This window comes from Bacillus rossius, chromosome 15 (assembly GCF_032445375.1).
Source record: "Bacillus rossius redtenbacheri isolate Brsri chromosome 15, Brsri_v3, whole genome shotgun sequence".
In the NCBI taxonomy this organism is placed as follows: domain Eukaryota; kingdom Metazoa; phylum Arthropoda; class Insecta; order Phasmatodea; family Bacillidae; genus Bacillus; species Bacillus rossius.
Window position 1 is genome coordinate 45,251,505 of NC_086342.1, and position 13,577 is coordinate 45,265,081.

General features: G+C 40.5%; 1 protein-coding gene across 4 annotated transcripts in view; it reads left to right on the forward strand.

Moving 5' to 3' along the window:
- LOC134539565 (beta-1,3-galactosyltransferase 1-like) overlaps positions 1-12,305 on the forward strand; it is a 74,403-nt gene extending 62,098 nt beyond the window's left edge. The window contains exons 2-4 of one of the 4 annotated variants that reach the window (XM_063381712.1): positions 9,421-9,761; positions 10,500-10,834; positions 11,364-12,305. In XM_063381712.1, coding sequence (XP_063237782.1) covers positions 9,421-9,761; positions 10,500-10,834; positions 11,364-11,559 — 872 coding nt within the window. In that variant the 3' untranslated portion in view covers positions 11,560-12,305. The remainder of the gene's footprint in view (positions 1-9,420; positions 9,762-10,499; positions 10,835-11,363) is intronic. The other 3 variants (XM_063381714.1, XM_063381715.1, XM_063381716.1) reach the window with 3 other exon arrangements.
- Positions 12,306-13,577: the final 1,272 nt, after the last annotated feature.

Here is a 13,577-nt window from a genome sequence, read left to right on the forward strand (position 1 = left end):
CTATTGTCTATACGTTTGACATTGATTATGACCCGGTTTCTCGGTCCGAAGACGCTTTATCTATATGTATGTATGGCTTTGTACATGAACGGTTTAGAGGTTATTCAGATTATCGAAAAACTAGACTTTCAAGTTAGGCTTATCGACAACGTATTTAATTCGTCGAACATTGTCGTACATTGACTTGTGTTTTATTTTTGAAAAGATAATGATTTATAAACTCCGCGAAAGGAAATGGAAAAACAGAATATTAAATTTATTTAATATTTAGTTACACTTGTCACTGTTCAAGTATCGAATTGAGGGCAGGAATCCAGCGATTCAATATGTAAATTAATGAGTGATTTTTTTGATGAATTTTGGATTTCTTCCCGAATTTCTAGCTAAATAATTACACGATTTCAAGATGGCGCCCAAATTTCAAGATGGTGGGGCACCTCGGTAATAAATGATTACTGCACTGTAGTGGGTTAGAATAAAATTATCCAGATGGAAATGTACTCTATAAGACGAGTACACACACAAGATGGTGTACTCCAGCAGGTGGTAGCTCCTGGTAGCATGTACCGAACATAAAATGATGGATCCATAATGGTCGACAAGGACAAAGTCAAATTTCAAGGTCAAATTCAAATGTCAAGGTCAAATTTCAAGGTCAATGTCACATTTAAAGGTCAATGTCAAAGTTCAAGGTCAAGGTCAAAGTTCAAGGTCGTTAAAATTTCAAGGCCAAGGTCAAAGTTTAAGATCGTCAAAATTCAAGGTCGTCAAATTTCAAGGTCAACAGTTGAACAAAGGTATGGTGTCCAGATAATTATACTAACATGGTATCAGCACACTCTAGTGGACGAAAACAAGATGGTGGTCTCTGGTGGATGAAGACAAGATAGCAGACATGTCGTTATACCAGCTGATGATATATGTACCTTGGTATTGGTGGTGTTAGATCAGTATGTAGGTGGCCTCTGTGGAGGAAGGATCTGTTGTTTTTCTGCTCTTAGCGGTTTCGAACCAAGTACGGGAATCGAACTAATCAATCGGTATTCTAATAAGTAATTTTTTGATGAATTTTGGAATTTTTCCCGAATCTCTAGCGGTTTCGAACCTAGTACGGGAATCGAACTAATCAATCGGTATTCTAATAAGTATTTTTTTTGATGAATTTTGGAATTTTTCCCGAATCTCTAGCATTAAAATTACGGATTTTCATGATGGCTGCCGTCACGAAAAGTGCAACGGTAGTTTTAAGGATTTTTATAATTTAATTCGGTTGATTAATTTTTTTAATAATTTTTAAATTTTTCCCGATTTTCTAACATAAAAATTACGAATTTTCAAGATGGCGGCCGTAACGATAGTTGCAACAGTTACGTCTTAATACAAGATGGTGGTTATGTCTCGAGCAGGTGATGATATTATTTCTTTAAATTAAAAAAAAATTACATGTCCGAATATGCATGTTACTGTATTTTTATATATACCTTATTTAATTTTCAGTCTGGTAAATGGCTCGATGGCCGAGCTTTTAAAGGCGTATGTTTTCCAACCTAGAGATCAGAGCTGCGATGGTTCGAATCACGGCACTTCTGATGTATTTTGTATAAAAATTAAAATTTAATATGCCGATAAGGACCTTAATAGCTATGGTAGGTAATGGAACACCGACCTTATGTGATGAGACAGAGCGACGCTGGCGCTCTCTATGAACAAACAACAGAAAAAAAGTCGACAGCATCCAAGATGGCGGCCTCCAGTGGAACAGAAAAAATTAAAGAGCAATGCTGGCGCTCTCTAGGAACAAACAGCAGAAACAAAGTCGACGGTATCCAAGATGGCGGCCTCCCGTGTAACAGAAAAAAATCAAGAGCGACGCTGTCGCTATCTAGGAACAAACAACAGAAACAAAGTCGACGGTATCCAAGATGGCGGCCTCCAGTGTAACAGAAAAAAATCAAGAGCAAAGCTGGTGCTGTCTAGGAACTAACAACAAAAACAAAGTCGACGGTATCCAAGATTGCGGCCTCCAGCAGAACAGAAAAAATCAATATGGCGACAGAGACGAAAATTTCATCATAATGAGTGGGGCGCTCGATTTAAAGATTGCGGATCCAAGATGGTGGATCCAAAATGGCCGCCGAGGTCAAGGTTAAGGTCACGGTACTACTTGTCCCGTTACGCTGTGTCCCGTTACGCTCGTCCAAGGTGGCCGCCGTGACGTCACAATCAGAGATGTGGCTCGGCACTTAGCACTCGGCACCGGACCCTGGACCCTGTCCCAGGTCCGTCATTCCTATACTACTCTTGTCGATTTTCATTCATCTGGTGTAGGTTTCGTTTTTGTACTAATAGTTTCGTATCACGTATCCAAATTAATCCGATCCTGATGGAATTAGTTTGTGGTATAGGATGCTTGCTGTTTTAATTTAGTAGGTCGAGAGATCCTAGTCTAATTCACTGGTGAAATAATGATGATAGTAATATGTATACGAAAGAAATACATTTTTACAATTTGTTTGTATCGTGACATGTTAGGTATTTTGTATTATGAACAGGATTTTTCAACTTTCTAAATTAAAACAGCAACTATAATGTAAAACAAGACCAACATATAAAGGGTCATGCCGATAGGATCAAGGGATAAACTTGGATACGGGAAACAGAATAATTCTAGTGCTGTTTTCGTTTTTCACTTGCGTGGCAGGTAGATAATAAGTACCGTACCTAAAGGTTTGTAAAATAGGGAAGGGATAATTGGGTAACATTTATTTTCACATTCAATTGTATTCAATGGATTAGAACCACGTCTGAAGTCGTATGAAGTGCATTTCATTCCCGGCATAGGTATGTCCACTGTATTACGAATAAAAATTCACAGATACGTACAACTTCCACGAAAACACGCTTTTTATGGGTAATAATAACCCTCGTTTGACAATTTTAAAATTCACTAATTTACACATATTCTTGAGCAGGAACATTTAAGTTTATATACATTGCATACGTTTATGTACTTCGTGATCAATTAAAGTCAAATAATAATACACGACTCGACGAGAATAGAAAAGCGTGACTTCACCTGCATGTCATGTAATTTTTAATGAAACTTTGACGAATACGGCGAAGCATTTTATATTTAGAAATAAATTATTCCATCGCATCCTGCAAATATTCAATATAAATCCTCAAATAGTCATCATCACTATCAACAACTAACCTCGCCTGATACATCGCCATTTTATTTTCTGTCGCTTAGCCTTCGGTTAAGCAGCTAGTGGCCGGTTCATCCACCCGCTAGGTTAGCCGGGACTTTAACATGAAGGTAGACGTTAACAGGGAGTCATAAAACCGAAATAAGAGCTAGCCTGCGTTTAAATGTTAGCCGGAAGTTTAGCCGGGGGTCATAAAACCGGCTCTAAGTGGAATACCTTTATATGTTTACATAGGCGTGCGCAGGACTTCAGTAGTGGTGGTGCCAGATTACACAACAGCCCTATCATTCACGGACCCGAGTCTAAAGCGGGGGGTCCGGGGGCCCTCCCCCGGAAAAATTTGGATTTGAAAGCGCAAAAGGGTGCTATTTAAGGTGTTTCCGAACAAAAACATTAAATACACAGATGTAAAAATTTTAACATTTTTTATGACAAATTATGGCTTTGAACGTTTTAATCACCAGTAAAACTACTAAACTATTTACAGTTTTAAGCTTTGTTGAGCCATAAAGTAAATTGCACAAATTGTTTGCACGGAATTCATGCTGGTGGCTTTGAAAAACCTTACTTACATGTTTTCTGAAGACGCCAAATAAATGCTAGAAAAAAACATTCTCATATGTTAAGTTTTAAAATCAACAAATCAAGGGAGTTTTTGTAACATACCTCAAATGTGTAAAATATTAAAATAATAAAAATACACAAATAAGAGTAGGCAAAAGTTTTAACTTTTGGAATACAACAAAAATGTTTTGTCGGCGACTGCATATAAGTCATCGAGTAATCCTTTTCGGGATCCGGCTTTTTAATTTTAATCACCCGTTTATAAATCATACAGACAGTTATATATACAGCAATTAACGAACTATAACAACTGTCAACTAGTGAAAATAAAATGATAATTAATTAATGAGTGATCCACGTAACAAACACAGGCTGTACTCGTGTACTCATTAGAACAGTAAACTGATGAGTAAACAGTAAGAGTAAACACTACACAGTAGTGCTACCTGGCGGACGGCGGCTATTATTCCGTGCGCCTACCGAGTGGAGTGAACAGTGGTCACCGAGCGCGCATTCTATGTAATTCGAGGAGAACTAGGAGAAGTATTAACATTTCAGAAGTTTCGTAGCCACAGCCCGCGTGTACAACACAAGTAATTACACCTGGCTTGTTTCTGTGTGTATACTAGTTGGTTCGATTAATAATTGATATACTGATAGTGTTATGAGCACATATCTGTAACTCGACACGATTGGAAAACATATTTTTTTTGGAAATAATACGGTTTTTTGTAAGTATGTATTATTTTTGCTTGTAAAAAATAAAATAACGTTAACCCTAATGGTGGTGCCAAGGCACCTGTGGCACCTACCGTGCGCACGCCTATGAATGTTTATATATATATATTTCTTGTGTGCGTGAGTATGTCACTGAACTCCTCCTAGACGGCTGGACCGATTTTGATGAAATATTTTGTGTGAGTTCACGGGGATTCGAGGATGGTTTAGATTCACAATTTGGTCCACTGGAAAATGTTTATTTAATTAATTTTTTATTTAGAAATTGTTGTTGATCTTTGAATGGTTTAGGTTAAGGTTTACAGTATATATATATATATATATATATATATATATATGTGTGTGTTGTGTATTTATTTATGTGTTGTTGTTAATCTTTGGATGGATTTTATGAATTGTTGTTGTTACATTAAAATTGGTTATTGAGATTATTATATTATTATTTATTGAAATAACATTTTAAAGTGTAATTAAAAATATAGGTGCAAATTTGTGAGGTGCAGTATTGAAGTGAGTATTTTACATGATTTTTCGTGATTTTAAATTATGTATACACGTGAATTCAATACCAATCAACTTAACCTCAAAATTTAAATTGTCAGTTCTCATTTTTATCTACATATTAAAATGTAATAAAAAATATGCATTGTGCAAAATATGTAAGGTGCAGTATCAAAGTGAGTATTTAACACGATTTTTCATTACTTTTAATTATGTATAGACGTGCATTCAATAACAATCAACTTAACCTACAATTTTAAATTGTTAGTTCTCATTTTATTCTATGCAACTTATGACGTATTGATGTCTCTTTGAAAATAAAAATATAAGTTTGTAAAATAAATTATAACATTATAACATTTATAGTATCTTATAGTAATTATAGTAATTTCAGTTCGACCCGGCAGATGATGCTGCGATTAGATTCAGGGAAATTTCCTGTAAATTTTCGAATTTAAAACGTTTGAACAGAACAACGTCGGTTGGGACCGCTAGTATATATATATATATATATATATATATATATATATATATATATAAAATACTATACAGAAATATTACTAAGTATACAAAATATTGCTGTAAGGTAGCTTTGTAAGCATACTTGTAATAAATATGCCTATAGCTTGGTTATAGTGGTAGACAATGAAAATCCAAGTCTTTATTATTTAAACATTTAAAGTATCCCACCAACACCCAGTAGAGTACTATATAAAAAATTGGCGGTCTCTCTCTTTGAACTTAATTGTGACCTAAAACTATAAAAAAGATGGCAGTATCTCTCTTTGACTCCTACATATGCTTTTTTTAAATATATATAAAACATTTTATTTAAAATAATTTAAAAATATATTTATCACTATTGAGCACGCTTGCGTCCCCTGGAAAAACCCCAGCCGGTGCCGCCTCGTTTTTATTATTAGTAAAAATAACTTCAGCGCTACACAGCAACGCCTCCTAGCTCCTAAAGAATGAACCACAGCAGACGTCTTCGCCAGAGCAGACGAGTTCCAAAGATAACTCCACGTGGCGACACACCCACTTGCCACGCCCACCCCAAGAAACCACCTGTTACTAGGAAACAAAATGGCCGAGAATAACACAGTATCCTACGCCCTCCACCTCTTGGGGGGTCCCCTTCCCCCTGGGATAGTAATAGCATAGCCTCTTCCCTTACCCCGCCCCCTTCTAAGGGGCCTATCCTTAACACAGTGATCTTACCAACCCTATCCCCCCCCGTAGATCCTACTGTCCCAGAACCAGCTCGGTACCCCTACTCCTGTGGTACGGTCCGCCATCTTGGATAATAATGTCACTGCAGCCATATTGTACTAAGACGTCACTTTTGCTCTTTTAGTTACGGCGGCCATCGTTAATTATGATGTCACATTTGCACTTTTCGTTACGGCCGCCATCTTGGATTGTGTGATATCACGGTGGCCATTTCGGATTACCTTGATCTTGATCTATGTCCTTGACCTTGATCTTGACCTGACCTCAGTCACCATCATAGATTCCACCATCTTGTCATCGAGCGCACCAATACCCGAATGTTGCAAATTTCGTTACAGTCACTATCTTGAATTCTAATAACATGTCTGCCATCTTGAATCTGATGTCTCAGCCACTTTTTAGATTCTGACGACACAGCCGCAATCTTGTTGTCGTCTTCTAGAGGCCGCTATCTTGTATGATTTCATGGCCACCATCTTGTTTTTTTTTGTTCTGCTGGAGGTCGCAATCTTGGATTCCGCCATCTTTGTTTTTGTTTTTGTTCATAGAGAGCACCAGCATCGTGCTATCTCATGCACACAAGGTCGATGTTTCCTTACCTGCTAATGTTGTGGTCTTTATCGACACAATAAATTTAACTTTTTTACAAAATACTTTGGAAGTGCTGTGATTAAAACCATGACACCTCGGACCTCTGGGTTGGAAAACATACACCTTTAACCACACGGTTATCGAGAGATTTACCAGACTGAGAATTATTTAAGGAACAAAAAAAAATAACAGATTCGAATGTTGATGCCAACATGCTACCAAGAGCACTTGTTAACACACTTTACCTGCTAGAGTGTGATGCTGTTGAATAATTTTAATTTTTACCTGTTAGACTGAAGTGTATTACCAGACAGTCAACTTTAGCGACATTCACCACACTGTCAGTTGTATTGGCAGGCATGTTGAATTTCTTTAATTATTAACCTATAAATTCGAGAAAAAAATTGAAGTTCTAAAAAAAAAAATTCACTCATAATGATTCAACCGATTACAGTGTTTGGTTCGAGCCCTGATCGATGCAAATAAAGATAAATTTATGTTAAAAAAAATTTATTCCATAAAATGTGGCCAAAAGTCTTAAAAGCAGCTTAGGTTCCTAGTCTACCAGCCTCCAGTAAACCGATGATGACATGTTGGTCGCCATCTTGGAAATTCGTAATAATTTACATAGAAATTCGGAAACTAATTCCTTAAAATCATCAAAGAAATCATCTATTAATATTGATCCAATCACCTCAGTTAGATTCTTGGCCAGTAATAAGAGTAACTTAAGCTTAAAAAATAAATTATAAATTCGGTTTCCCCTTTTCCTTTCGTGGTGTTTATTTATCATTATCTCTACCAAAAATGACTATACATATCTATGTCCTTAGAAATAAAAAACATTGTCGCTGGGCCTACTTTGGAAGACTAAGGGCGCGGTTACACGGGAGTCTGAACTACTTCAGGTGAACATGTTCAGCTGTTGAGTGCGGTTACACACAGTCTGAACATGTTTCGTTCGAGGCCATTTCTCATTTAACTTAAACAGGTTGGCAAAGTAGTTCAGATCGACATATCTTCTACATTAGCCTCTGATTGGCTGGTTAGAATATAAACAGTCTTTTGCAGAAATTCTAGATGGAAAGTGTTTCTGGCACAAGTTCGAGTAATATTTTACCGAATGCAACAAAAAAAAAAATCAACAGATAATTATATATATATATTTTAATTGATCCTGACCTTAATTTTCTTAAAACTGAGATAGGTACTCTCGCTCAAAAAATAATAAAAAATAAGTTTAAAAATTTTACTGTGCATGTTGTTTGAATTCCCGATTTGTAAAAAAATGTAAACACATTCCATTTCTGCTGATAATGCTGTATAAACAAGTGAGAAAATCCCGCGTTTTCTGGATACAATTACAAAATAGAGATCAACAACACAGTCATTCGTTGACAGTAGAAAATCGGTTTTAGAGCTAAACACACTTTTCAGCAACTACCGTGTAACCGTACACTTTCGCGTTTGTAAACGTGTTTACTTAAACATGTTCACCTGAAGTAGTTCAGGGTCCCGTGTAACCGCGCCCTAATTTTTCGATACTTAGAATACATTCCAACTACATATTGTTCATTGTCTGTGAACCAAGAGGTATTTTTCGATTATACTCGGCGAACGTTTTAATCAGGCCTTGTCGAATGTCAAACGGTTAGACCAGGTATCTCCGAACCACGAGGACAATTTTCAGAAGGAAGCACAATGTAAAGTACAAAAACGAGAAAGAAGTACATTTGGAAGCACAATAAAAAAGGAAGCACAAACAACGAAAAGGAAGCACAATCAAAAAAGGAAGCACGATTGGAAGCACAAGCAACGAAAAGGAAGCACATTTTTTTTGAAAGCACAATAAACGGTAAAGGAAGCACATTTGGAAGCACAATCAAAGTAAAGGAAGCACAATCAAAAATAGAAGCACAATCCGTAGCACATTAAAAAAGGAAGCACAGTCAAAAAAAGAAGCACAAATGTGCATGCGACAGCATGATACTGGTGCTCTCTAGGAACAAACATCAAAACCAAAGATGATGGAATCCAAGTTGGTGGCCTCCAGCAGAAAATATTAAAAACAAGATGGTTGTCATGATATCCAAGATGGTGGCCTCTAGCTACAAAAATATGGCGGCTGTGTCATCAGAATATAAAAAAGTGGCTGAGACATCAGATCCAAGATGGCAAACATGTTATTAGAATTCAAGGTGGCGACCATAACAAAAATTACATCATTCTGGGATTGTAGTGTTCTATGACAAGATGGTGACTGAGGTCAAAGGTCAAGATCAAGGTCAATGTAAAATCTCAAGATCAAGGTCTTCCAAGATGGCCTCTGTGACATCACATTCAAAGATGGTGGCCCTAACAAAAAGTGCAAATGTGCCATCATAATTCAAAATGGTCGCTGTAATGATAAGTACAACTATTTCTTAATTCAAGATTGCCATCGTGTTGTTTAAATCCAACCAGATCGCTGCAGATGGCTCGTAGTGCATACAGTGTTGACGAACCTAGTTCTCCAAGTGCTGCTCTAAGCTAGTTAGCTGTAAGGCGGTGGCCGAGAGGAGCGAGAGGACAGACTGAGGAACAGCAGGTCTCCTGTGTCGCGGATATGGGCGTGGACCAGGCTGCTGCGCACTGCTCGCCGGGGTGACGCTGCTGATGTGGCTGACGCTGTGCGCCTCGCCGCCAGACGACCAGCTGGACTGGCTGCGTCACGACCGCAACGCCAGCCACTACGTGCGGCCGCGGGCGCCCACGGCACTGCTGGACTCGGCGGCGTGCAGCGATGATGTGAGGCTGTTGCTGGCGGTGGCATCCAGCCAGGGAGGCGGCGAGCGGCGCCAGGCCGTCAGGGACACCTGGGGCAGAGCGAGGCCCGACTCCCGGCTCATCTTCATGATGGGCCACAATGGATCATCGCGCCTGTCGGTAAGCTCTCACTCCCAGTTCACATGCTTTGGATTCACGTCTTGGTTAATTCTACTACAAGTTAAGTCAGTGCTGCATCTTCCAGCGACTAACTTTCGTCCCAATTCCCGGGTCGGGTCTGAGTCTGTCAGTGGCTTCATGACATTTATCTTCAGAATTTACTGATCTCTGCCTAACCATTTCCTCGGCTCCGACCGCAAAGGTATTTGCCTAGAAAGCACTCGTTAAACGCTAACGAGATTTCTTATGTCGCTGCATTGCGCAACTTTTCACGAGAGTAACTGCAGTAGACAGTCTCATGCCTCAAGACAGATGAACGACCCCACTCAATTTTTCTTTTTAAAACAAAAATTCTCTCCACTGTCTGTAGCCTTTCTCACCATTAGCACACAGTTTTGTCTGTGCTGTGAATTTTTTCTCCAATTAATTTCTTCCACTGAATACTTTCTGTGCTATCAATGGGTTTAACATTTGACTTAAGCTGAATTTTGGCTTGTTTTCTCTGTGTTTGTTTATTCATCTGTCTTGTTCATTCTTGTTTTTTCTCTATGACATACAGTTAAAACCAGTAATGATTTATTTCCATGAGAATATTTTCATCAAGCTTCGACATTGCAGGAATAATTGAAAGAATGTTTAAGTCACTTGTGTTGCCCTGAATTTAGTTAACTTGATAGACTCCTGTAGGGCAAGAAGTAGGTGAAGAAGTGAGGCAGTGCGCATGCGTGACCCTGACAGCCGGAGCTGACTCGCGAAGCGGCCCAGCATGGCGACATAGTGGTGGAGGACTTCGTGGACAACTACCACAACCTGACGCTGAAGACTCTGTTCATGCTGAAGTGGGCAGCGTCGCGCTGCGCCCCGGCGCTCCACATCATGAAGACAGGCGACGACGTGCTGGTGAACGTGCAGCACGTGCTCGAGGAGACAGAAGCCCGCCGCCCGGTGGAGGGGCCTCTGTTGTTGGGCACCGTGGGCGACCGCCGGCCCCAGAGGTGTCCCTGCAGCAGGCGGCACCTGCCCCAGTGGCTGTACCCGGGCGACGTGCTGCCTGCCTTCCTCTCTGGTACCGGGTGCGTCTGCTGTCATCCGCCACAGGCACATTGTGCTTCTACCTTATTTGTGTGTCTAAAATCAGACAAGTATTCGTGTACATTTCACACACACTAAATAATCTCTGTCGGCGAGATGCAGTGGTTAAACTTTGGAATCGCATTCGAGCACTGAATGGCTAGTCATTGCAATCGTACTCGCATAAATTGCATTTATTCCAGTTATAAAACAACATTTCACAGCTCGGCAAAACACCCTAAGACCTTACAACTTCAACTGTGACTGCCATTTTAAACCAGTCATGAGACAGATTTGTGACAAATTGTTTACTGGTATCAAAATGTTGTGATCTGGTTGCAGTGTACTGTGTTTGAGGGTAGTCTGCATGTATTCACCCCTTCAAGAGTTAACATATAATTGATTTCTGAAAAGTGGGATATCATCCTGTAAAGAGAGTTTTTATTCAGGGTAGTACATCGAGATCAGTAAGAACATGGGATCGTACCCTTGTCCTGTGAACCGGACACTGTAAGGAGAGTGGCTGTGTAGGTATTTGATGTCACGGCCGGCGGTGATGGTGCTGCTCCGGCGCACTGCAGATGTGCCTCTCATCAACCTGGAGGACGTGTACGTGACGGGGCTGCTCGCGAGTCGCACCCCGGCCATCCCGCTGCTGACGGCAGCAACAGTGCACGTCGACCGGCCCCTATTAGCGTCAGCTGCAGGCTGGCTTCGAGGCTGGTGACCTGGTGGTCGTGTGGCAGAGCCTGCGACCTCTGGGCTCAAGGGCCTGTGAGGCATTGTGGCTGCGAGTCCTGGCCTGGTTTCTACTGGTGGACCTCGGAGGACCAGGCTACTGCCTGGGCCCATAGAGCATGAAGAAGTAGCAGTGCGAGGCTGGCTGTCTAGTGGCCGTGTGGCAGCGCCTGCGAGATCTGGGTCCAAGACCTGTGACACCTCGTGGCTGCGAGTTCTGACTTGATTTCTGTGGTTGGAACTCAGACATCCAGCTACTGCCTGGGGCCAGTGAAGGACCAGTGGTGCAAGTCTTGCTATTAAATGTCTGTGCGGCAGTCTATAGTTCCTAAAACAAAGGGTCAGTGATACCGAAGGGCTGTGCGATCTGGACTGGGTCTTCCGAGTGACTAAGGCAACAAGATGACCAGTCCGCAAATTGGGGCCCATATTGGACTAGTGGCACGAGGCTGGCTCTGTAATCTAGACCTTATTTCTTCAGTAAGCCGAGTTATTTTTTTAACAGCTGGCATTTTTCACTCATTTTAAGTATTAATTTATCTTGTTTTTTTAAAGTATTACAACATATTTTAATATTTCAAGTGATTCACTCATTCTGAAGAATATTTCATAAAACGATTGTTTTAAATAAATTATTTTTCTATTGTGCTATGATAAAAGAAGTGTAGACTCTCAATCAAGATTTTTTTAAGAATGTGTGTTATAGACATTAATAATAAATTCTTATGTCTATAACTTGGTTATGTTCTTGGCTGCTACACGCAGGACTGCCTGTATTTACTACACAGGAACCTTGGGAGGCTGGCTACTGGTAGTTTAAGGGTTTGGGTGAGTCTCGAAGCCCGTTACACCCAACAAGGAATAGAAGCGAACATGTTACTCCTGTCAGGGATGCTACTAGGTAAAGAGGGAGCGGAAAAATGCTCTGCATATAAGGGTAGGAAGTTCTTAGTGAAAACCCAGTAAGCAAGTTGTTATAATTTTTCCACTTATCTTAATTCATTCAAAAAGCATGTATCTTGTGTTTGTGTGGGGATTAATGCTCAGTTGTGGCAGTAAATAGAATTGACTAGTTCCTTTTTTATAAATTTTAGCATTAGCTAGCCTATAAGACCTATGTAAAACCTGCATACACAGGTGAAAGCCTGGCCACAGTCTCGTGGGGTTCAACAATCAAGCACAAATCAAGCAGGATCAAAGCAAAATCAACTGGATAAGAGGAAAGATGCAGGTGAGAGTTTTTGGCATGACAGAAAATAGTTTAGGCATCCACTTTAGGCATTTCAGCCCACATTTATTATTGCTCATTCTTAAGTTGACTTACTAGGGGCGAACATGCAACCCTGGTAGAGGCCACTATATTGCCTACCTGGCTGCCAGTCTGCTCATAGAAAAGATTGAAAAGATATGCTGCTGAAGATATATCTCCTTTGCCTAATACTTGGACATTTGTCTCGGTTCCAACAAGAAGACAAATCTAGCCTCGTGGGCGGGTAAACCCGCCAATTTGCCGGCTCAAATGCCAGGAACGGCTTTGAAAAGCAATGTTGGCTGAGAGCATAAGAGGCTGCGGAACCAGGTAACTGGGTATAATTGCGAGAGCTCATGGACACCAAGTAAATGCAAATGGTCCAGCCATACCTGAGATCTTTTATGAGTCGAAAAATGACACAACCTATGTTGCCTCGTTCGCCAGCAAGGTGGCAGAGGTTGATGATAGAATCGGCTTCTGGATGCCTGGGCGAGCCACATCAGCAGCATGGGAGCAGCCGAGTTGGGTGGCTGCATCGGCGTTGTGATGACTGTAATGTCTTGTGTCCCCAACCACAACAAACGCCAGCAGGTGGCCACAATAGGAACAGTTTCATCAAGGGTGGTAACTTGGTCGCGGTGCGGGCCATCACCAACTCGGAAACCTGCTAGCCAGCTGGAGTGTGTGGTAAAATAGTTGGCTGCGATACCACATTGTGCAAGCAGCCACCTTGAGAGCTGGGGGTGGCATCGCCG